Source organism: Zootoca vivipara, chromosome 3 (genome assembly GCF_963506605.1).
Source record: "Zootoca vivipara chromosome 3, rZooViv1.1, whole genome shotgun sequence".
Classification (NCBI taxonomy): Eukaryota; Metazoa; Chordata; class Lepidosauria; order Squamata; family Lacertidae; genus Zootoca; species Zootoca vivipara.
Genome location: NC_083278.1, coordinates 107,015,280 through 107,037,048, shown reverse-complemented (window position 1 = coordinate 107,037,048; position 21,769 = coordinate 107,015,280). Strand labels below are relative to the sequence as shown.

At 42.5% G+C, this 21,769-nt stretch overlaps 1 protein-coding gene across 27 annotated transcripts in view; it reads left to right on the top strand.

Moving 5' to 3' along the window:
- NRXN1 (neurexin 1) overlaps window positions 1-21,769 on the top strand; it is a 947,796-nt gene that overhangs the window by 463,666 nt on the left and 462,361 nt on the right. For all 27 annotated transcript variants that reach the window (XM_060273115.1, XM_060273114.1, XM_060273113.1 and 24 more), the window contains 3 exons: window positions 8,689-8,811; window positions 9,974-10,355; window positions 12,694-12,884. In XM_060273115.1, the coding sequence (XP_060129098.1) occupies window positions 8,689-8,811; window positions 9,974-10,355; window positions 12,694-12,884 (696 nt within the window). The remainder of the gene's footprint in view (window positions 1-8,688; window positions 8,812-9,973; window positions 10,356-12,693; window positions 12,885-21,769) is intronic.

The window sequence follows — 21,769 nt, the reverse complement described above, 5'->3', positions numbered from 1 at the left end:
TTCCGCTCAAATAACTAAGGGTGCTTCCAGACTGTCACTGTTTTGTGGGGATGATGCATACACTTTATGAAATAAATAAAACAAATTCACATGCTAGAAAATTCAGGTTGCACAATTAAAGTCGCTTTGGCGCTCTTGCGGAACCAATGTGTTTCCTTTCCATTTTTATTTATCTTTTTAATCCTCAGACTTTTTGCAGGAAGGGAAGTGATTGGAGACTGCAGTGGAAAGGGTGGGATGGCAATTGTTTCATGCAATGTCATATATGCACACCCCGATCAAATTAGAATGAATGTTCAGTAAACAGCTGTTGTTGTGTAATTTGCCCACAAATCCTGATGATGGGGTGCCTTCACCAAAAAGGCTCTGCCCTACATTGTAATATGGTGGGGCGCAGCTAAAAATGATACAATCAAAAGAACCTACCTGGTACATCCTTTTTAAAAAATGGGCAGGTCTATAAAGCAAAAGGTGTACCTTGGCTCCAAGTTTGATTGGACATAAATATAAGGACTTTGAAGCAGACTTGGTAGCATATAGACAGCCAGGGCTTGTCCCCTGCTCCCTCCAAATTGCTGGACCTAATGGCCAGGGGTCCCTTTACCTTTACCTTTAATCCATATGAAGCTCTTGGAAAACTTAGAGTGCTATACAAACATTAAGTATTAAGTATCTCTCAGCAATTTCCAAGTGGTCAATGATTATGATTATGATTATTTTTTAAAAAAACTGATCAGGCTTTGGAATGAAACTGCTAAGGCGAGACAGTTGTGAGTTGAAAGTGTAGAACCAATAGATAAAACTGAATCAATAGCAACAATAATATTGCTCTTATTGCAAATATTGCAAAGCCATTGCGTGACCAGGCGTGACAGCCCCAGGCCCCAGGGATCATAAGAAAGGAATAAAGACTCTGACAACATTATGGAATTAAAATTAGGCCACAACTTCATTAAACTTACTTCCAAATGTAGGAAGACCTTGGCTTAGGCCTTGGGTGTGTATCCCTCCCAGCCCCCCAGCTGGGGGAACTGGGGCTCATCAGGGTAAATAGGATATGGGGGTGCTCTGCGAGATGTAAGTGTAGCAGGGAGCCAACCCATATCCCCGCACGCAGGGTAGTTCACTGACAACCTTTCAGTGTACGGCCAGTGACACCCATTATATATAACCCCTTAAGAAGGGACCCTGGAATCGCCACCGCAGGGGGGTGAGTCACCACTTCAAGCCCCCCTCTCCCATTATAGGGAAGAAAAGACTAAAGGATTCCACCGAAGGCCATAGCCACCAAAGTTGTGACGAATTGCTACGGGGAAGACAAAACCTGCCAGTGCAGGAAAATTTCTTCCCGGTCCTTCAACAGCAACCAGTCAAAGACCGTAGCAGTGCCTGCTAAGCAGGAAGAAAAAGTTAACCTGCAAACAAGAAAATATTAAACAAAGGGAGGGTGAATCTCCAGAGCCGACTGCCTGGCTATTGTCTGCTCCACCCCCTTTTTATAAATGGGGTAACGCTGGGAGGCAAGCCAGCCCTCTCTCTACTAGAAAGTTCCCTGAGAACTGTAGCACTATGCGCGATCCCGCAAAGGGCACCCACATTATAAAGTGTGAATGCTCGTTCCATTTTTTTACAGCTGCCCCTGCTTTCCTGATGTAATAGAAAAGCAAAGAGAAAAACAGTTTGCCAATCCTGATTCTTTCTTTTTAAAAACAAAAGAAATACTGCTGTGCAAATTCAATTTGACAGTTTGAACTCACTTAAATCATAGCACCATTGTGGCTACGGGAATAAGATTAATTTGGAAGATGCGAGAGGGTGCTGTGGTGGCTGGCATCAGGCTGTATAGGCCATGGCATGCCCATGCAGACCTATTTGCCACCAACACATCTTCTGCCAGCTGTCTAGATGGGCATCTGGTGTGGGTGCCTGGGCTACAGGGTCCTCTCCTCTTTCTTTGATGTCCAGCTCTAGCTGCCATTAGCTCCACAGGTCGATGGCGAGAACAGGATGTGTCACTTCTCTTTCAGTCCCAATGGGTTCAGACACGAACGTTTATGTGTTGACTACCCCAAACCTGCTCCCACCGGGCAATTGCATTTCTCAGCAAAAGATCAGAGGTGTAAAAGATTGTTTGACATTGTAAAGAGTTAAAAACACACAAAACATCTCAGGCTAGGAATAGCCATATGGCTGTTGCAGATTCAGACTCCTGGGAAAATCAGCATCCTTTTTTCTAAATTCTGTGTGCCTGTGCAAGAAGCTGCATTAAGAGTGAAACGAGAGTTTGTTTGTTTGTTTGTTTTTAATTATAGGCAGTAACGTGTGATTGCAAAGCTCTAAATGTCTTCTCTTGATAACTCTGGATAGGCAAATTGCTGTAATCCTATCTTTGTTTTTTGTTTTTTACAAAAACAAAAATGAAACCCACCCTCTCACAAAACAAAGGTTTTAAAATCACCCCAAATCAGAAGCTGAAAAAGGATCAGTTGCTTGTTTTCTATGCTATTAGCTGCCGCTTGGAATGAAGGCACCTGCAAATTAAAGGGAGCTTATTTATCTCATCATAAACTCACAGTCCAAATTTCTTCTTTTCTGAATTTACATATTTTTCCCAATCTGCTTTGTTCTTAATATACAGTGATGAAATGTTACTAAAAGGAAATTTTTAGAATGCTTTGCTAGTTCCCCCCCTCCATGTTCCTATCTTCTTAACTTTTAAGTGTGTTGATCAATCTGGATGAACAGTGTTATTAATATTCATATGCTTTTTTCAGCCCAAGTTGGAATGATGGTGGTATGACATAAATTGACACAGTCAAAACATTATGGTTGGTAACCATGATTCTGAGCTTATATATGCAGAGCCATCTTGTGCATAAATATTTTGCAGTGCATATTTTGCAATGTGAGGATGGCCAAATGTATTATTTTGTAAACATGTCTGAAGCCAGATTCTTTTTTATGAGATACCCCCCCAACCCCCCCAAAAAATGGAGATTGGAAAGGGACATTCTCACATTTTTAAAAAATGTATTCAAGTCTTTGCATGCACACATGGATTTGTTTGTATAGATTTGTAATGTGGGAAGCTACATAGTTCCTTGAAATATATTAGTGATACACTGATACAAGAGACAGTGCATAGAAAATGACCCCGTCTTCTCAGTTTAAGCCATCTTCACCACCTTTTCATCAAGGCTGGTCCAGTCTTGCTCTCATTTCTGCCCCACCTTCTGCATTTTTTAGCTCTTCCAGAATCCCTGACCTATGAATCGACCTACACATCCAGAAAATGTGCATGAGAACAGTTCTTCTTCATCCCTTCACAATAAAAAAGGGGTTGCTTATGTCTTTCCTCCTGAATCTAGAACCTTTGCTTCTATTACACAAACTGCATTCTTCACCGGATTCAAACTCTACACTGTAACTTACAGTAGATATATCACGTAAGGAAGTGATTTATAAAGAGTCGGTCTAGAGAACGTTCTACCTCAGCATTATCAAATCTTTCAGGTGTTTTTCCATATCTTGCAACTAAACTAAGGATTAGTATACTTCCAAGTAGTTCCAGCTTCAAAAAATTGTGCTCTTCCACAGAGCACCAATTGGCACCAAATTTATAAGTGGCCAACATTGAGTTGTCAGTGGCATAGTTAAGGTTTGGATGAAGTCAAGAAGATGTGACCCAGGAAATCACTGTGACTGTGAAGGGTTTTAAAGCCTTCACTGGTTATGAGAATAGCTTGTATCATGCCAGCTTTTGCAACTTCAAGTGTGTGTGTGTGTGTGTGTGTGTGTGTATGTGTGTGTGTGTGTGTGTGATTTTGGAATATATTTGAATGTGAAAAAGAACCTGGAAGTGGCCCACATCAAGGTGTCAATGGCATAGTTAAGGTTTGGATGAAGTCAAGAAGATGTGACCCAGGAAATCACTGACTTAGGCTGTGTACACACTAAACCAGGCATCCCCAGACTTCAGCCCTCCAGATGTTTTGGAGTACAATTCCCATCTCTCCCCGACCACTGGTCCTGTTAGCTAGGGATCATGGGAGTTGTAGGCCAAAACATCTGGAGGGCCACAGGTTGGGGATGGCTGCACTAGACCTTTAAAGCACATTGGAACACATTCTTTCCCACAAAGAATTCCGGGCACTGTAGTTTGCCCATCACTGAGTTACCATTCCCAGCAACCCTTATCAAACTACAGTGCCCAGAATTCTTAAGGGGGAGATCAAAGGTATAGTGTAGGGGTAACCAATGTGGTGACAATGTTGGATTATGACTCGCATGAGCCCCTGCTCTAATGGCTAGTGGGGGATGTAGTTTGTCAACATCTGGATTGCACCACATTGGCTACCTTAGTATAGTGTGTACTGAATGGGAATAATTGCCCTATGATGCTTAAGTTAACCAGTTATCCCCAAGAGCAGCAGGGAGAACACTGTCTCGTTGCCAGACTTGTACAACTGATGGTTCTGATCTGGCTCCTTTTCCTTGGGCAGCAAAACAGTCCTGGAATTACTGTTTGCTAGTCCTGGAATTACTGTTTGCAACACAGTGCTTCAGAACCAACACTGTAGTATACATAGCTGCCAAGTTTTCCCTTTTCTCGCGAGGAAGCCTATTCAGCATAAGAGAAAATCCCTTAAAATAAGGGATAACTTGGCAGCTATGGTAGTATATAGTGGTCACTTTGGATGCAATATGTCCTTCTGTGTCAAATATTCATTCTTTTTATAATATCGGAAGGGTCCAGTGGTGCTCAGAAGGAGCTGTCACACTGCTGGATCTTCTGGTGCTGCTTGTAACGGTGTAGGACGTAAACCTTTCTGCCTTGGGAGGGTGGGAACTCAGAAGCACGATTAGGGCAGGCAGCCCACTCCAAATGGACCCTGCTGCAATCCTGATTCTGCTCGCAGGAATAGAGCAGGGACATTTGCCCATGTGGGCACCGCTGCCCAATTTATTGCATTCTTAATGCCCGATTTATTGTGTTCATAATGGAAAGGGTTTCATTAAGTTTTAAAACCAGCTTTAAAACAAGGGCCCTAGTGGAGAAACAAGTCTGGGGGGCAAAGTCATTTGAAAGGAGTTCCATTTGTTTTGTTTTTTTAAAAAAATCAGAAAGATCAACACAGATGACATTTAGAAATTATACAAAATTCCTACAAGGCCTGGCAATTCTGTGCCAATGAATACACCAGAAATCCAAATAAATGAAATGAACAGGTGCAAAACTCCCTGTTTGTCAGGGAGAACATAGTTCCCCCCTTCTTGTATACTAATTTTATCTTGCTCATTAGTCACAAAAGTGTACATTACCAGGCAACTACTGTAAAATTAAATGAGCAAATCATTGCTGCAGAGGCATCCTTTTAATGAATCCAAGAAGGTTAAGTTCACAATTTTAACAGGTTTCACTGCTTGGTGGTTTTTTGTGCTTTTTTGCAGTGGCTAAAGAGTGTGTGTTACTAGACAAATTTTCACTAAGGTTAAAAATAAAATAGAATAATTGAAGTTAATATATGCAAGAACCAGCTCTACCATTGGGCAGAGTGAAGAGCATCTGAGTATTATGAAAGGGCAGTGAAGTGCTAGTTATGTTAATTTCTGTCTCAGTACATTCTGCTTCTTGAGATGGTACCAAGATACCTTGGGCACTATGCACCTTGACTTCAGAGATCAGAGACGCTCTTTTCTGTTGCATCTCAGGAAGCAAAATGCCTTGGGCCAACCCTGATGTAGGATGAATGTGCACAAACACTTGTGAGCAAGCATGCACATTCACATACATAATACGTGCAAATAGTGTGAAAAGGAAATTCCATACATCTTGAAGAAGGCATAAAGGGTTTGTTTTTAATGCATTGCATGGTCAATATACATAATCTCTGTGTTCATGGGGTTTTTTCCCCTTAAAAAAGAGGATTGATTCATTAAAGGTCAGAAGATATGAAAAATTCAACTAAAGTTGAAAGTAGAGTCTTAAGTCAGCTCCTATTTATCCGCCTGGAGGAGCCTAGGACTTCTTAGTGGTCTCTGGCACACAGCCAGTATCTCTCTTTAAGCGCAAAGAAAAGGTAAGCTGAATTAGAATAAAGAAGCTTATTTCTGAAATATGCTAAAACAAAAGATAGTGATAGAAGATTTACATTTTCATGAATTCAACAGCACCCTTATAAATGCAGAGCCAACATAGTTACTGCAATTCCTTTTTTATAATATTTTTTATTGATTTTAATATAAACAAAGACAAAACAAAACATAATACATATATTCCATCCCTCCATCCTCCCTCCCCCCACCAGTCCACTTCTGCCACCAGTAGGACCCGTAGGCGATGGGAGTCAAGGGTGGTCCATTTTAGGGCTGAGTTTGTCCTCCCCCCCTCCACTCCCAGCCCCCCCCCCCTGTATAGTTACTGCAATTCCATAGGGGCACTGAAAGCTAGCAAGATTCATATTAATTCTCAACTCAATCATTCCTAGCATCTTTCAGCATTGTGTCTGTTTAGAAATGATGGCCCCAGTACAACTGAGGTCACAGGCAACTAAGTGCTTATCTGCATTAACACACACACACACACACACACACACACACACCTCTGGGCATTTCCGTGTGTCTGGCATATGCAGATGTGCCGCTAGATGGTTGTTGTTGTTGTTGTTGTTGTTGTTTTGCATCCTCTCCAGCTGTGTGAACAGAAGCCTGCCTTTTTCACATCGTTCTGTCTTGCTGGACAGCAATTTTGAATGAGAAGGATCTATGCAACTTGGTCGATGGATAAGAAGGATGGTGTACTCAACATTTGGGCTTCCCAACAAATTGCACATACACCAGGATCAATTTTTGAAAGTGTTTTTGTAACTCTTGAAGTTGTCCATTGGATTTCTTTCCAAACACTAGTGAAGTTAAGGGCAGGCAGACATGAATTCTCACCAGGGTATGGCACTGGAGTCAAATTGTTTCAGCTGTTAAAACAGTCAATTGTTCTCTGCAATTATAGTGACTCAGTGTGTTCAATTTGCAGATACAGTACATGGTTTGGATAGCACAGTGAGCCAGGTCTTCAGCCAATGTGCCATAAATGCTTCTTCCTGATCTAGGCTCTTTGACTTCAGGCCTGTTCTTGCATTGATGAGTGTTAAGAGGCTGGGGAGAAAATAGCAACCCTAGCCCCCTCCATGTCACTTGCCACTCAGTGATAGCAAAGGCCACTCCTTAACATGCACCACTGTTGCTCGATAGTAAGCAAGACAGAGAGGACAGAGAGGACAGCCCAGCTTGCAGTTCATGTCATCACATTTGCTGTGTCCGTGGCTTCCAGGTGCCGTTCCACATCTCAAGGCAGCAAGGAACTGTTAACTGAGAATAGATTTTGTCATGTTGAAGAGTTTTAAATGTTCATAAATATTAATAAAAATATATTCATTTTGATGATGCAAGATTAGACTGTGATGAAGGTGCCCTTTCAGATCAACTGATTATATAAACACACCACTCACTCTTTTTTGTGCCTTATTTTCTTTCTGTGGGTTTTATTATGGCTAGGGGCTTCAACAACTGGAAGCAGCGTGAGCATCTCTAGACTTCTTTTTTTATAATAATTTTTATTAATTTTATAAGATAAAACAAGACATACATATCATATTCAGCCACCCTTTCCCACCCACCCCCACGAGCCCCCTCCTGCCACGAGAGAGTCCCATGCAGGGCGAATAGTTGAAGGTGGTCCATTTTTTATAGCTGGGTTTATTCCCCTCCCCCCTCCTCCCCCCCAGGACCCACCTCTGCCACCAGTGGGCTCTAGAGTAACGAGAGAAGACAGAGAAGGGTGTCTGCCCAGCTATCTCTCATACATGTCTTATAAAAGAGAAAAATAAAAACCCTACTCCCCACAAAAATAAAAATCCCCTTCCCCCCACCAAGGCAAAAACAAAAAAACAAAAAAGAGCGAAAAAAGGAGAAAACATAAAATCATAATCATAATCATATTTATGGGCTTCCCCTACCTCCCCCTTTACTGCTTTTCATTTGAAATCATTTGTGCAGTTTTCTTATCATATTCCCGAGCATCTCTAGACTTCTGAGAGGTCCTCACTAGCACTTTGACTTATAAAAGAAAGTCCAAGCTATGTTGTTCCAAAGTCCTCCGTGATCCTTTCAGTTTCGAGATTCTGACTGCATTTTATTGAAACTCCCACCATATATAGTTGTCTTAAGCACATTTATAAACACAACAAAGCATATGCAACATGAGTCAGGAAGCAACTTTCAACACACTGAAAGAAGTTATTGCACATCTGCAGCCTGAGATTAAAGTTATCATTCTTTTAGCACCTTTATTGAAAAACTGCAGCTTACATTAACTTTTGAACTGGTATCCACCATCTCTGTATTGACTGTGCCCATTTATGAAAGCCCAGTTGGCCAACTTTGCCATTTTGAAAATATAGCCCACAAGTGTTGCAAGATGACATGTCTGTTGTTTGAAGTCTGCAGAGCCTTTGGCACTCTTCCAGCTTGTCTTTGGAATATGTTTTATAAAATGTTTGCTCCAGCCAGTTTCTCTCTTTCTCTTCTCTTTCTCTTTGTTTCTCTCTATCTCTCTCTCTCTCTTTCTCTCTGTGAGGTTCACATGTTGACTCATTTAAAGATTCCATAATAACTGTTTGGCATACCCTACAGGCAAAGGTCCAGAAACCCTTTTTGCTGGCTATAACCTCAATGACAATGAATGGCACACAGTACGTGTAGTTCGAAGAGGGAAAAGTTTAAAGTTAATGGTGGATGACCAACAAGCCATGACAGGTAATAATGAATAATGGTTGCTAATTTACCAGATATCTCCGTTCCATACAGATTTGGCAATGTAGTCTGTGACCCAGATTGTCTCATTTGCCTACCTGGCACAATGATCAGAAGAGTCTCCGTCTGCTTCTGGTTGAACTGCACTGATCTAACAGGCCAGTGGCTTCCATGCCCTCTAATTCTGAGGTTCACTGCTTACTGCTCTGATCCTAAAGAGGGCTATGGTTAAAGGTAGAAGAACTGAGGAAGGGGGGGGGGGACCAGCAAGATGATAGGTAGATGATAGATATAGATAGATGATAGATAGATAGATAGATAGATAGATAGATAGATAGATAGATAGATATAGATATAGATATAGATATAGATAACAGAGATAGATAGATAGATAGATAGATAGATAGATAGATAGATAGATAGATAGATAGATAGATAGATAGATAGATAGATAGATAGATAGATACCGGTATTGATCAACAGACAGAGAGATGGTGGAGGTGGGAAAGTCTGCAAGCAAGAATTTTGAGGAGGGGGTTTGCTTTGTAAACATAACATCAGCAACTATCAAGAAAGTCAATATTACATAAGCCACTTTCAGAGAGGCCAAAGATTTGATCCATGGATTCTCATGTGTTGAAGGTGGTCCCCGTTATGTTGCAGCACAGGTAATAAAGCTACTCCACATAGTGTTGGAGTCACCCCCTGTGCATTGCTCCAACCTTTTGCGTCAGCTTCTGTACCCACACTGTATCTCCAACGTTGTTCGTCCCAGTGGGTTTTAGCCAACAAAGTTGTCCAATTAGCACAAGGTCTTTTGCCCCAGGAGCACAAATCTGCATTGGGGTAACCACCAAAACAGATTGGGGCATGCAGGGAAGGGAGTGAAAAAGGAATCCCCATTGCTTAGGCAGAAGCCTCTGTGCTGAAGGTGTGTTCTCATTGAATGCAAACCAATGTCTTGCTTTTGAATGCTCAGACTGAATGTTCACCAAAGCTCAACCCCTTTCGGCGTGAACCATGGGAAGCTATTTTCTCTCTCCTGGTGGTATACATTTTGGTTGGCTCATGCTCATTGCCCGAGACCCTGGGAACTGAGCATCGACTCAATGCTGACTTTTCCTGATTCTGACACTAACTTCTCAAAATTCGTTTTCATTTAAAGGTCAAATGGCTGGTGATCACACAAGACTCGAATTCCATAACATAGAGACTGGGATCATAACAGAGCGCCGCTACTTGTCCTCAGTCCCCTCCAACTTCATTGGCCACCTGCAAAGCCTCACCTTTAACGGAATGGCATACATTGACTTGTGTAAAAACGGGGACATTGATTACTGTGAGCTCAATGCCCGCTTTGGCTTCAGGAACATCATTGCAGACCCGGTCACCTTTAAGACAAAAGCCAGCTATGTTGCCCTGGCCACATTGCAAGCCTATACCTCTATGCACCTGTTTTTCCAGTTCAAAACAACGTCCTTGGATGGGTTAATACTCTACAACAGCGGAGATGGAAATGACTTTATCGTGGTTGAGTTAGTGAAAGGGTGCGTACAAAACTCACAACACAACAATGCAGGTTGTATTAACCATGAAAGCTGAATGGAGCTTCCATATTCAGGGGGCAGGGTGTTAGACTAGACTGACCTCTGGTCAGATCAAGCAAATTGACTGCTCTTATTTCCCTTAAAACCAGACAGCTGCTGCTTATTATTATTATTATTATTATTATTATTATTATTATTATTATTATTATTATTATTATTTTATTGATGCACTCTTCACCCTTAGGGCGGGTTTACAATCACAGAAATAAGGTGGTCATGAAAATACACATCTTGCATCAAAAGCCAAGTAAGTTGTGCTTGACACTTGCAAAAACCCAAGATGGATGGATGTCAGCACCCACCTAATGCCTTGCCTACTTTACAAACTCAGGCTTCTTCATGACAGATTGTATATATTTTGAAAGAGGGCTGTAGTGCTTCTCCTACCTCTCTCCCAACATTTCCCCTCTCTCAACATTTAGCTTAGGCCAGATCCCCTGTATATTCCCCATTCTCATCTTAATATCTCTTGCTCAAAACAAGGCCCAGGGTTGGTGGATGGGGACATAATTGTCCCCATGAATGAAACAGCATTGCTCAAAGGGTTGTATGTATTCCATCTGACCTAAAGTCAGCCATGGCAAATTGGGCCCTTCACAACCTAGAAAAGTTGTGAAGGATATTGTCTCAGAAGTCTTAAAAGGTGCAATTTCTGTGCAGTGGGCAGTGAGGAAGTAAAGAGCACTTGTTCAATATTGCCATGCATCATCATCCCCATCACAAAATTTATTACCTGTCCTTCAGCAGCAGATCCCAGGGCTTGTTACAATAATTTAAAAATCAGTATTTAAAAAAACAAAAACAAATCACAACCATAGAAATAGGAAGGGCTGTGCTCTTCAAGAACTCTCAGGGAATCTCTATAGATTTAAGCATTTAGACGTTACCACCACTCTCCTTCCCCAAGGAACCCTGAATAAGCTATTTCTTCAAGAGGGCTGGAACTCCAGCAGACAACTGACTACAATCAGGAGGAAGCCATGAACTAGTATAAAATGGAGAGGTGGCATCAATATGGTCTTAGAGCATTGGGGGTTGGTCCATTGGGGCAAATGAGGCACTCCACCAACTGCACTTATCTGTCTAAGGATGCGGGTGGTGCTGTGGGCTTGCTGATTGGAAGGTCAATGGTTCGAATCCCCGTAATGGCCTGAGCTCCCGTTGCTCTGTCCCGGCTCCTGCCAACTTAGCAGTTCGAAAGCATGCCAGTGCAAGTAGATAAATAGGTATCGCTGCGGCGGGAAGGTAAACGGTGTTTCTGTGCGCTCTAGCTTATGTCACGGTGTCCCGTTGTGCCAGAAGCAGTTTAGTCATGCTGACCACATGACCTGGAAAGTTGTCCGTGGACAAACGCCAGCTCCCTTGGCCTGAAAGTGAGATGAGCACCCCAACCCCGTAGTCACCTTTGACTGGACTTAACCATCCAGGGGTCCTTTACCGTTTACCTTACTTATCTATCTGCACTTATTTATTTATTTTAATATATATTTATTGAATTTTATAAAACAGAATTCTGTTTTTAGGGAAAAAAACAGAAAAAGAACACAAAATATACACAACATAACAAAATGCCAACATTACAATAAAAAAATATATCATATCAATCTTATATCCCCAATCTTTATCGACTTCCTCCATTCCCTCCCAACTGCGTTTCTTTATATTATTCCGTTAGTACTTTCCAAATCTTAATTCCAATCTTTTTAATAATTATCTAAACCTAATAATACTCTTAATGACTTATCAATCCTATCAATCTCTTCTACTTATCTCAAAATACAATTCTATTCTAGTTATATCTTAAAACGCAATACAATAACAACACTTATCTAAATCTTAACACATAATAAACTTGACTAAAACTTTTCTACAACCTCCTTTTACTTCCAATTATCTATCTGTAGTTATCCAGCCCGACCTGCCTGCCTTTTTACTTACAACCCATCAAGGGGTAGCTCTGCCTGTCATTGGCTCTGAGGCAACCGACTGTTGGCCTCTGTTCCTTCTGCCCTGCCAGTCCCAATGGGCACCACCCTCCATGGTTTTATGAGATAGACAATCTGTCATTTTTTGGTGTATATTTACTTATAGGGAGTTTTGCTTCAAGTTACAACTAGGAAGACGTCAGCTGGCTGAAGACCTTCTGAATTTTCAAAAAGTTCAAATGAAGCGAGGCATGAGAATGAAGGGCTGTCGGTTTCATTTGTTTACTTCTTCCAGGGGGGATGAAATCATTTGGCTATTTTTTTTCATTTTATTATTTGCTCCCTGTTTTCAGGTATTTACATTACGTGTTTGATCTGGGAAATGGTGCAAATCTTATCAAGGGAAGTTCCAATAAACCTCTGAATGACAACCAGTGGCACAATGTGATGATATCGCGGGACACCAATAACCTCCACACAGTGAAGATTGACACAAAAATCACAACACAGAGCACAGCAGGAGCAAGAAACCTAGATCTCAAAAGTAAGTGACATTGCTATTAATAGAAATAATCTGCTAGGAGGGCAGGCGACAACATTGCATTTTGATGTGCCTTGCACATTTGCAGGAAACATAGGGAGATGTGCTGTATTTGTTTACTGGGCCAACTCCAGTGGCAAAACACCTGCAAACCTGTGAGCTGCAGAGCATTATTCCAGAGGCGTAAGTGTTCAGAGGAAAATGGATCAGGTGTGGTTATAAATTCTGCTTTGTAGCCAGGCTGTGGGATTGATTTCTGGCAGGGGGGAACAGCTTGACTTTATATGGATCTGCTCTAGCTGCTGCAGGTAGCACACACATCACTGTGCCAAACGGAAGACAGTTTTTTGTCTCTGTCCTCTCCTCCGTGGAGACCCAAATGTGAAAATGTCACTGAATAAATGTGTCTTATCAGTTTCCCCAATGAACACACAGCATATTCCTCCTGGCAGAGAGCAGTCCCAAATAGGCTGGAATTTGGATGGATATTCTGATTGGTGTGTGTGTATGTGTGTGTGTGTGTGTGTGTGTGTGTGTGTGTGTGTGTGTGTTGCCCATTCATTTGCACAAGGAGCAAATTAGTTGCATCCTAGAAAAATCTCTGTTGAGGAGACACCCGCATCTCCATGGGTACAGGCCCTGGAGTCAAGAGGGTAGATCTTGGGGGAAGTCTGAGGAGCATACCAATTTGTATAGGCAAGAAGAAATGGTTTCATCCTAATAAGAAAGGGTGCTCACAAATGTGGGTGCCCCTGTTCAATTGATAATTATTAATACACTGCCCATCTGGCTGGGTTTCCCCAGCCACTCTGGGTGACTTCCAGGAGAATAGCAAAAACACGATAAAACTTCAAACACTAAAAACTTTATGATACTGGGCTGTTTTCAGGTGTCTTCTAAAAGTCAGGTAGTTGTTTATTTCATTGACATCTGAAGGGGGGGCATTCCACAGGGTGGGGGCCACTACCGAGAAGGCCCTCTGCCTGGTTTCCCTGCAACTTCACTTCTCGCAGTGAGGGAACCTCCAGAAGGTTAGCACTGGACCTCAGTGTCCGGGCTGAACAATGGGAGTGGAGACGCTCCTTCAGGTATACAGGGTGGAGGCCAACACTTTGAATTGTGCTCGGAAACGCACTGGGAGCCAATGAAGATGTAATATTCACAAGCAGGATCAAGTGTGCCTCAGTCCTCTGTATGACATTCCTCCCCCTCCCCCTTCCCCAAGGAAAGGTGGTGACAGTTGGCATCCTTTAGGTCAGGCATCCCCAAACTTCGGCCCTCCAGATATTTTGGACTGCAATTCCCATCTTCCCTGACCACTGGTCCTGTTAGCTATGGATCATGGGAGTTGTAGGCCAAAACATCTGGAGGGCCACAGTTTGAGGATGCCTGCTTTAGGTCCTGGGATACCATATTGTTTCCTTCCAGGGATTACTAGACCCAGAATTCCTGGTAGGGAAAAGTTCCTTGGGAAGTGCATGCTGATGGCAAGGAGCAAGCTATTCATAAGTAGTGGTTTGACTGGGAACTGGAGGTGCTGCAGAAGCTTATCAAGGGTTCATCAGCGAGAAGATCGATAAAAGCCAACACATTTCCCTGAAAGACTGCAATACAAGTGTATTATCTGCCATCAAGCTATATTTCAGATTGCAGTCTTTCTTCCTATACCAGCATTTGCTGATACTTAACAAAGACTCTGAGCTCCCTGGGGTCACAAGCCGTTTCTCTGCTGATATTTCTTGTAGCTATGTGAGGTGGCAGAAATGTCTTTGGAAATAAAAAGGAGAGTTTTTGCAAACCTCCACTCATATGGTGGGCTTGTGATGCAGTTTGTATCATGCTTTGCTAGTGTGTTGTAGATCGGATACAAAGTAAATTAAGCATCTGTTGCCTTATGTTCTAACTTTGTAGATAGAAAAGCAGCATACACACACACACACACACACACACACACACACACACACACACCACAAACAAGAGGTACCTGCAGATTTATTTTGGTGGCGGGGGGATCGTGTGATTTGCTAACATGTTTTGGCATCCTTTCCATTACCAAAGGGGGGTTCCATCCCCAAAGTTCACTCAGCTTTTACCAGTACAGTGGTAGCTTGGAAGTCTAACGGAATCCATTCCGTAAGTCTGTTCAACTTCCAAAATGTTCAGAAACCAAGGTGTGGCTTTCGATTGGCTGCAGGAAGCTGCGGAAGCCACATCAGACATCTGGGTTCCAAAGAACGTTCACAAACCAGAACTCTCACTTCTGGGTTTGTGGCATTCAGGAACCAAAATGTTTGACTCGCAAGGTGTTCAGGATCCAAGGTCTGACTGTATTAACATTCACCACCATCAGCAAACATCTTTGGATCTGCTACATTTTTTGAATCAGACTTGAGACATGGTGCAAATCGGTTCTGTTTACAAAGTACATAAGGGCCAAGTTGCCTACTTTCAGTAGGATAGTATGTATAAAAAATAAATCCTGCCCACATGCCCTATGCTTCTTTCAAAAGTTTCTTTGCACAGCCTACTTCCTGCAGTCATCATTTGATCACAGGAAGTTGTGTGGCTGCATGATCTGTATAGGCGGTGCTGCCATTGGGGATGTGCTTGAATGAAGAGTACATCTACCAACAGTGGCTTTATCAGGCATAGGCATAAACTCGGCCCTCCAGATGTTTTGAGACTACAGTTCCCATCATCCCTGACCACTGGTCCTGTTAGCTAGGGATGATGGGAGTTGTAGTCCCAAAACATCTGGAGGGCCGAGTTTACCTATGCCTGGTTAACATCAACTGAAGGCATTGCAAGAAGAGTTTCCAGACTGGAAGCTCTATGCTGTGTGAACTCGGTGCTGCTATGAGGAAGCAATTTGTGGTTTAAAAAAATAAAGAAAATTTGTCACTGTTTTCATGTGACTTTTTCCTAATAAACACATTTTTGTTTGCAGATTTGACTAATATACAAATTCTTGTAAGCAGTTTTCCCTAACATAATGTCTTTTTGAATGTTTTATTTTCATTAATATGTGGATTTATAGGAACAATTTACCCCAGTATATGCATTTTTGTTCTGATTACTTGGCTGGTATTGCTATATAATAATAGTAATTATTATTAATAGTATTATTATTATTATTTATTTATACCCCACCCATCTGGCTGGGTTTCCCCAGCCGCTCTGGGCGGCTTCCAACAGAAAAATAAAATACAGTAATCTATTAAACATTAAAAGCCTCCCTAAACAGGGCTGCCTTCAGATGTCTTCTAAAAATCTGGTAGCTGTTTTTCTCTTTGACATCTGATGGGAGGGTGTTCCATATATTATATGGAAAAGTGCTAACATTAAAATATGGCTGCTTGTTTCACCTATAAATAGAAACGGAATCGAATTTATCCCCCACCCTGGTCTAGCAATACTTTCTTCTTTTGCCAATCCCCTTCTGAGAACTGACCTGGATACCAACTGCAGAAAAATCTCTCCAAAGCTTGGAGGTTGTTTGCTCACCTCTACACAATTTGGTTCAGCTGAAAAAGTTATCCCCATGTTTCTTTTTCATTTCCAAACATGATACCTGACTTTACAGATACCATGCTTAGTAAAAGCACTAGAGGGCACCATTATGTCACAAAATATCCTTCCTGATGCAGTCTCAGGGAAAGAGAAGCAGGGAGTGGGGAGGAGAGAATCTTGCTGCAGTTAAACTCGGCTGAAATACCCAGCCTAGTTCTTTTTGTTTCCTCCACGTTCCAAATTCTGTAATAACAACCCTTCCGTGCAAAATCTTTCCCACAGGGTTTCTAACCTTGAGGCTTCTAACAAAAGCACTAAAACAAGCATATTGACATTTTAAACTAGGGAGTGGATGTGTAAACACTTGTAGCGGTTGTCTCCCGTGACTGGCCTCGTTGAGACAGATTTGGGGGATGCAGTGCCTGCTATTTCAGATGGCATTTGAAGTTTTGACCTTTGCAGGGGCGGTCTTTGTTTCTTCTGTCTTACTGCGTGCAGAAACCTCTGAGATAACCCAAAATGCAGGCAACCTCCCCTCCCACCTCCCAATTCCTCATCTATTTTGTAAAAGGTGTTTTGTATTTATTTCTTTTCATTTTCCCGTCTGATTTTTTATTCTTATTTTCCTCTCCTTTGTCTGAAAAAAGGCATCTCGTAAAACTTAAGGTTTGATGTGTGCATGTGGATACATTCACACTCTTCAAGTGTCCCGATTTTCCATGAACAGTCCCGGAATTACAAAAGCCGCCCCAGCTTCTGATTTGTTCTCAGAATGTCCTGACTTTCACTGGTGCTGCTCCCACCGAGCTCAGGGAGGAAGATGTGTCGGTGGCGGCTGTGAGGGAGCATCCCATTGCCTCTCCGTGGCCACCACTGCTGGCCTCCTTCCATGGGTAGCTTGTGGTGGCTGCTGGAGAGCAGGTGAAGAGGAGGAGGAGGAGAGGTTTTGGCCACCAACGCCCCCAGCTAGCCACCTCCAAGGAGTCTGCCTGCCTCCTCCCACTCAGCCGCCCTACAGCTGGGGGGGAGGCAGCGGGCGGACCATTTGGGGCAGCGCAGAGCCTGAAGGCGCCCAAGCCACCGCGTCACTCCCAGGAGAGATGTGTGGCTCAGGCACACTGCAGGGCCCACATTGAGTGCCACCCAACATTTTGTCACCCCCCCCCCTCAGTGGTGACACATGAGGCAGACTGCCACCACCACACACCCTTCCTCCGCCCCTGGCCCCAGCCCCATGTGATGGACCGGCTCCCTGGGTGGGAAGAAAAGGGAAGCAGAGTCGAGCACAAGGAGTCTTGATTCTGTTTATTTTTTTTTTTTAAATGCTCTGTGTATCCACATCCAATATTGGCCCTTTCTAAAAAAATTATTTATTTATTGGCGTGTGCTTTTCTTTTTTCGTAAATTTGTGTTCCCTAATTTTTCCCATCTTAAATTTAGGTATTCACATTTCTGCAGCAATTTGTGGTTTGTTTGTTTATTTTCATTAAGGGGGCCCTCCTGGAAATCTGCCAGCATTTCAGAAGGGTGGGGAAATGTGGATGCTTCCCCCCACCCAATACCACAAATGTGTGAGATCACTTTTCAACAGTGAGGAAATAACCATGAAGATAATGGGAAAGGCTTTCCACTTACGGCATCCATTATTTGCACTGTTACCTTGGTTGAAAATGGCCTCTTTCTATACTGTAGCTTAGCATTATGTTCACAAGCATCCCTTCCTCGGACGGAGCTACGAGAAAGAGATTGGGAGTTCTTGTTTTCAGTTAGTTGTGTTTTCATTACACATAAATCTTAAATGGTAGTTAATCTTAACTATGTTTTATTGAAACAAACTGGTTTCATGAACCATACTTAGGTTGACTTCTTTCCAGTGCACCACAGTTAAGTCCAACCACAGTTTGTCCAGGTTCAGACATAACGGCAAACTGTAGTTAGTCAAATATAAAAGTGAAAGCTTCTAATTTCCTCCACACTGCTCCATTGGAGGAGGAAAAGGGAACAGAGAGTACATAAGGCTTTTTAGGCTAAATCATAGTTTAGAATTTCATCTGAAAGCAATCCTTTTTATTATTATTGTTGCATTATTTTAAGCTCTCTCGTAGTGCAAATTCATGAATACCAAACATAAATACATACACATACTAGATTTTTTTAAAAAAACAAACAAACAACCACATCTCACTTGTGAGTGTTTTCAACCATTAGCAGCTGCATTCTCATATATCTTCAATCAAAGTGGTGTGACACAGTTTCAAAACTGAAGCCCTTCGTAAGACACTGTGCAGATAGATCTATTGGCCAGTGGTGGTTGTTGTTGTTTTTAAAATCATTTTTATTAGAAAGAATTGTGTTACAAAACAAACAGACAAGAAGTACATATAGTGTCTCCACTTTCAATTTATAGTCTTTTTCACATTTCATTAACATTCGGTTTGAGACACTATTGTCATAGACTGGGGGGGGGGCAAAGAGAAGGGGAGAGATTCGATTTGAAATGTGTTGTACACTGGTGAGAGTGGCTGAATGTTTGTAGGCATTCTTCTGGCAACAGATCCTTGCAAGCTTATTCTGCTTTGCTCAGATGTCCCTTACTATTCTAACCAGTGATAATGAAAGACGGATAACGGATAGCATTTGGGTTCCCTCTTGTGTCACATAAGAGGGTTTTCTCGGAAGCCCAAATGATTTACCAGTGGAGCCTCCCTCCTCCTTCCATGGCAAGAAGCTGAATGATTTCAATTTTCCATTAGATTAGTTCCTATTGTTTTATATAAGTCACCCCGTATTATTATTTTTACCGTGGTCTATGTGTCTGCATTTCCCTCTTTCAAGGTCGATAGAGAAGGCTTTTCCAGGTTACTAGGACTCAAAACTTCCCTGCCAAAAGAGAGAGCAGACTTGTTAAGTGTCAGCAAATGCACACTGGGTTAGACAAACAAGCAGCCATTATGCCTGTTGTCCGTATCAACATGCACACAAGTTAATTCCAGCAACCTTGCCATAGGGTGATGAACTCACCATGTAGCAATAGCAATCTCTTGCAGAGGCAGAATTCCAATTACTGCTGTATCTCCTTTGCTAGTGAGATGTCAACCTCTATATGTCTTACCAGTGTCATCTTACTTCTTCTGTGTAAGAACAGAGGAGGTCAATGGCAGTGTCTCCCATTGCATTCATAGCCACAAGCCCTATGCAATTGTTCAGTGAATAAATGTGTGGAGGGGGCAAGTTGTGCCAGCTGACCCAGCTCCTGGTTGTCATATGCACATCTGAAGCTCTTCCCCTTCTTGGATGGTGGAGAGTCTTAAAGGGGTAGTCCTCTTTGTCCTGAAGCCTAGCTCACTACTGCCTTTCAATCACTTCCTATCAAGAATAATAGGCTCTGGAAAGTGTGAAGTCCTTGCTTTTATAGGCATCCAATTCCTTAGGGGAATTTGTCTTTAAATGCTGTCCTGATTGCAGACTTCCTGCAGGCATTTGGTTGGCCGCTGCAAGAATACAGTAGAAGGGCCTGCATTCTAGTGCATGGAACTCTAGACTCAGCGGGCTTCTGGGCAATAGTCTCAGGTGTGATGTAATGTACAGGATGGGTGGCACCTGGCTTGAGAGCACTACATGTGAAAAGGATCTAGGAGTCTTGGTAGACCACAAACTTGACATGAGTCAACAGTGTGATGCAGCAGCTAAAAAGCCAATGCAATTCTGGGCTGCATCAATAGGAGTATAGCATCTAGATCAAGGGAAGTAATAGTACCACTGTATTCTGTTCTGGTCAGACCTCACCTGGAATACTATGTCCAGTGCTGGGCATCACAGTTCAAGAAGGATACTGACAAGCTGGAATCATAGCTGCCAAGTTTTCCCTTTTCTCGCGAGGAAGCCTATTCAGCATAAGGAAATTTCCCTTAAAAAAAGGGATAACTTGGCAGCTATGGCTGGAATGTGTCCAGAGGAGGGCAACCAAAATGGTCAAAGGCCTGGAAACAATGCCTTATGAGGAACGGCTTAGGGAGCTGAGTATGTTTAGCCTGGAGAAGAGAAGGTTAAGGGGTGATATGATAGTCATGTTCAAATATATAAACGGATGTCATATAGAAGAGGATGAAAGGTTGTTTTCTGCTGCTCCAGAGAAGCAGACACGGAGCAATGGATTCAAGAAAGAAGATTCCACCTAAACATTAGGAAGAACTTCCTGACAGTAAGAGCTGTTTGGCAGTGGAATTTCCTGCCAAGGAGTGTGGTGGAGTCTCCTTCTTTGGAGGTCTTTAAGCGGAGGCTTGACAGACATATGTCAAGAATGCTTTGATGGTGTTTCCTGCTTGGACTGCATGGCCCTTGTGGTCTCTTCCAACTCTTTGATTCTATGATTCTTTGGGTTCAGCACCTCTGTGCCCTTCCTCTCCCAGCTGGTTCTTCTTCTTCTTCTTCCTCCCCCCCCTCCTCCTCCTCCATGTCAGAATTCTGTCCGCTGCCCATGGTCAGGGTCATGACATAAGTGCTCACTCTGACAGCTCCCAGCCCGGCATTTTCATATAAAACACAACCAAATGACACAGAGCACTTAAGCAACTGTAGATGTTTGGCATGTTCGTGACTCCCTCAAATCCTTCTGCATTAGCACATAGGGAAGAATTCAGCGTGGTGCTAGGGCAATCGTTCCATCAGCACAAGCTTGCCAGATTCAATCATTCCCCTCCCCTCACCCATGGACAGTTTTTGGGGTTCTCCCAACCCCCAAGGCAATTCCAGGGGGAGAGGGGGGAGAGCACTGTTCCGCTAGTGGAAGTACTTGCCCAGGTTTCCGCTAGTAGACTAGTTAGCTGAATCCTGCCCAGGCTGCTATTGTCTTTTCATCAAATACAGTTGATTTTTGCAGCATCTAGCAACTCAAATCATGCAACAATGGCTGGGGGGAGGGAATATACAAACAACAGAACCAATTTTTTTTGCTGTGTTTTCTTCTCTCTCAGAGATATTGGTGGGCTGTCCCCCTGATAATTTATGTTCATAATTAATTTGTTTGGAAGGTGAATTTGTTTAGCTTCTAAAGTTTGAATGTGTCATGAACTGATTTCATTTTTGTTGTGTCAACATTTCTTCATTTCCTCAATCAGTCGGATAAACAAGGCAACATACTGTTATAGAGCATTATCCACTAAATTTATTTCAGCTGGACTTAATCCATAGTCATGCTAGCTGAAGTTAAAAAGAAGAGAGAGGCTTGTGTGGCAATTATTGGTCTCCCAGACTGCCTTCTTCCTGCATTGATCAGAGAAGATTCACGTACAGTAGGATATGAAAATTTGGAATTTAAACTGCCCAGTAAGTGGCAGAGTAGAACTGGAGAAAACAGTGCAGCTAGGCCCTAACAGATG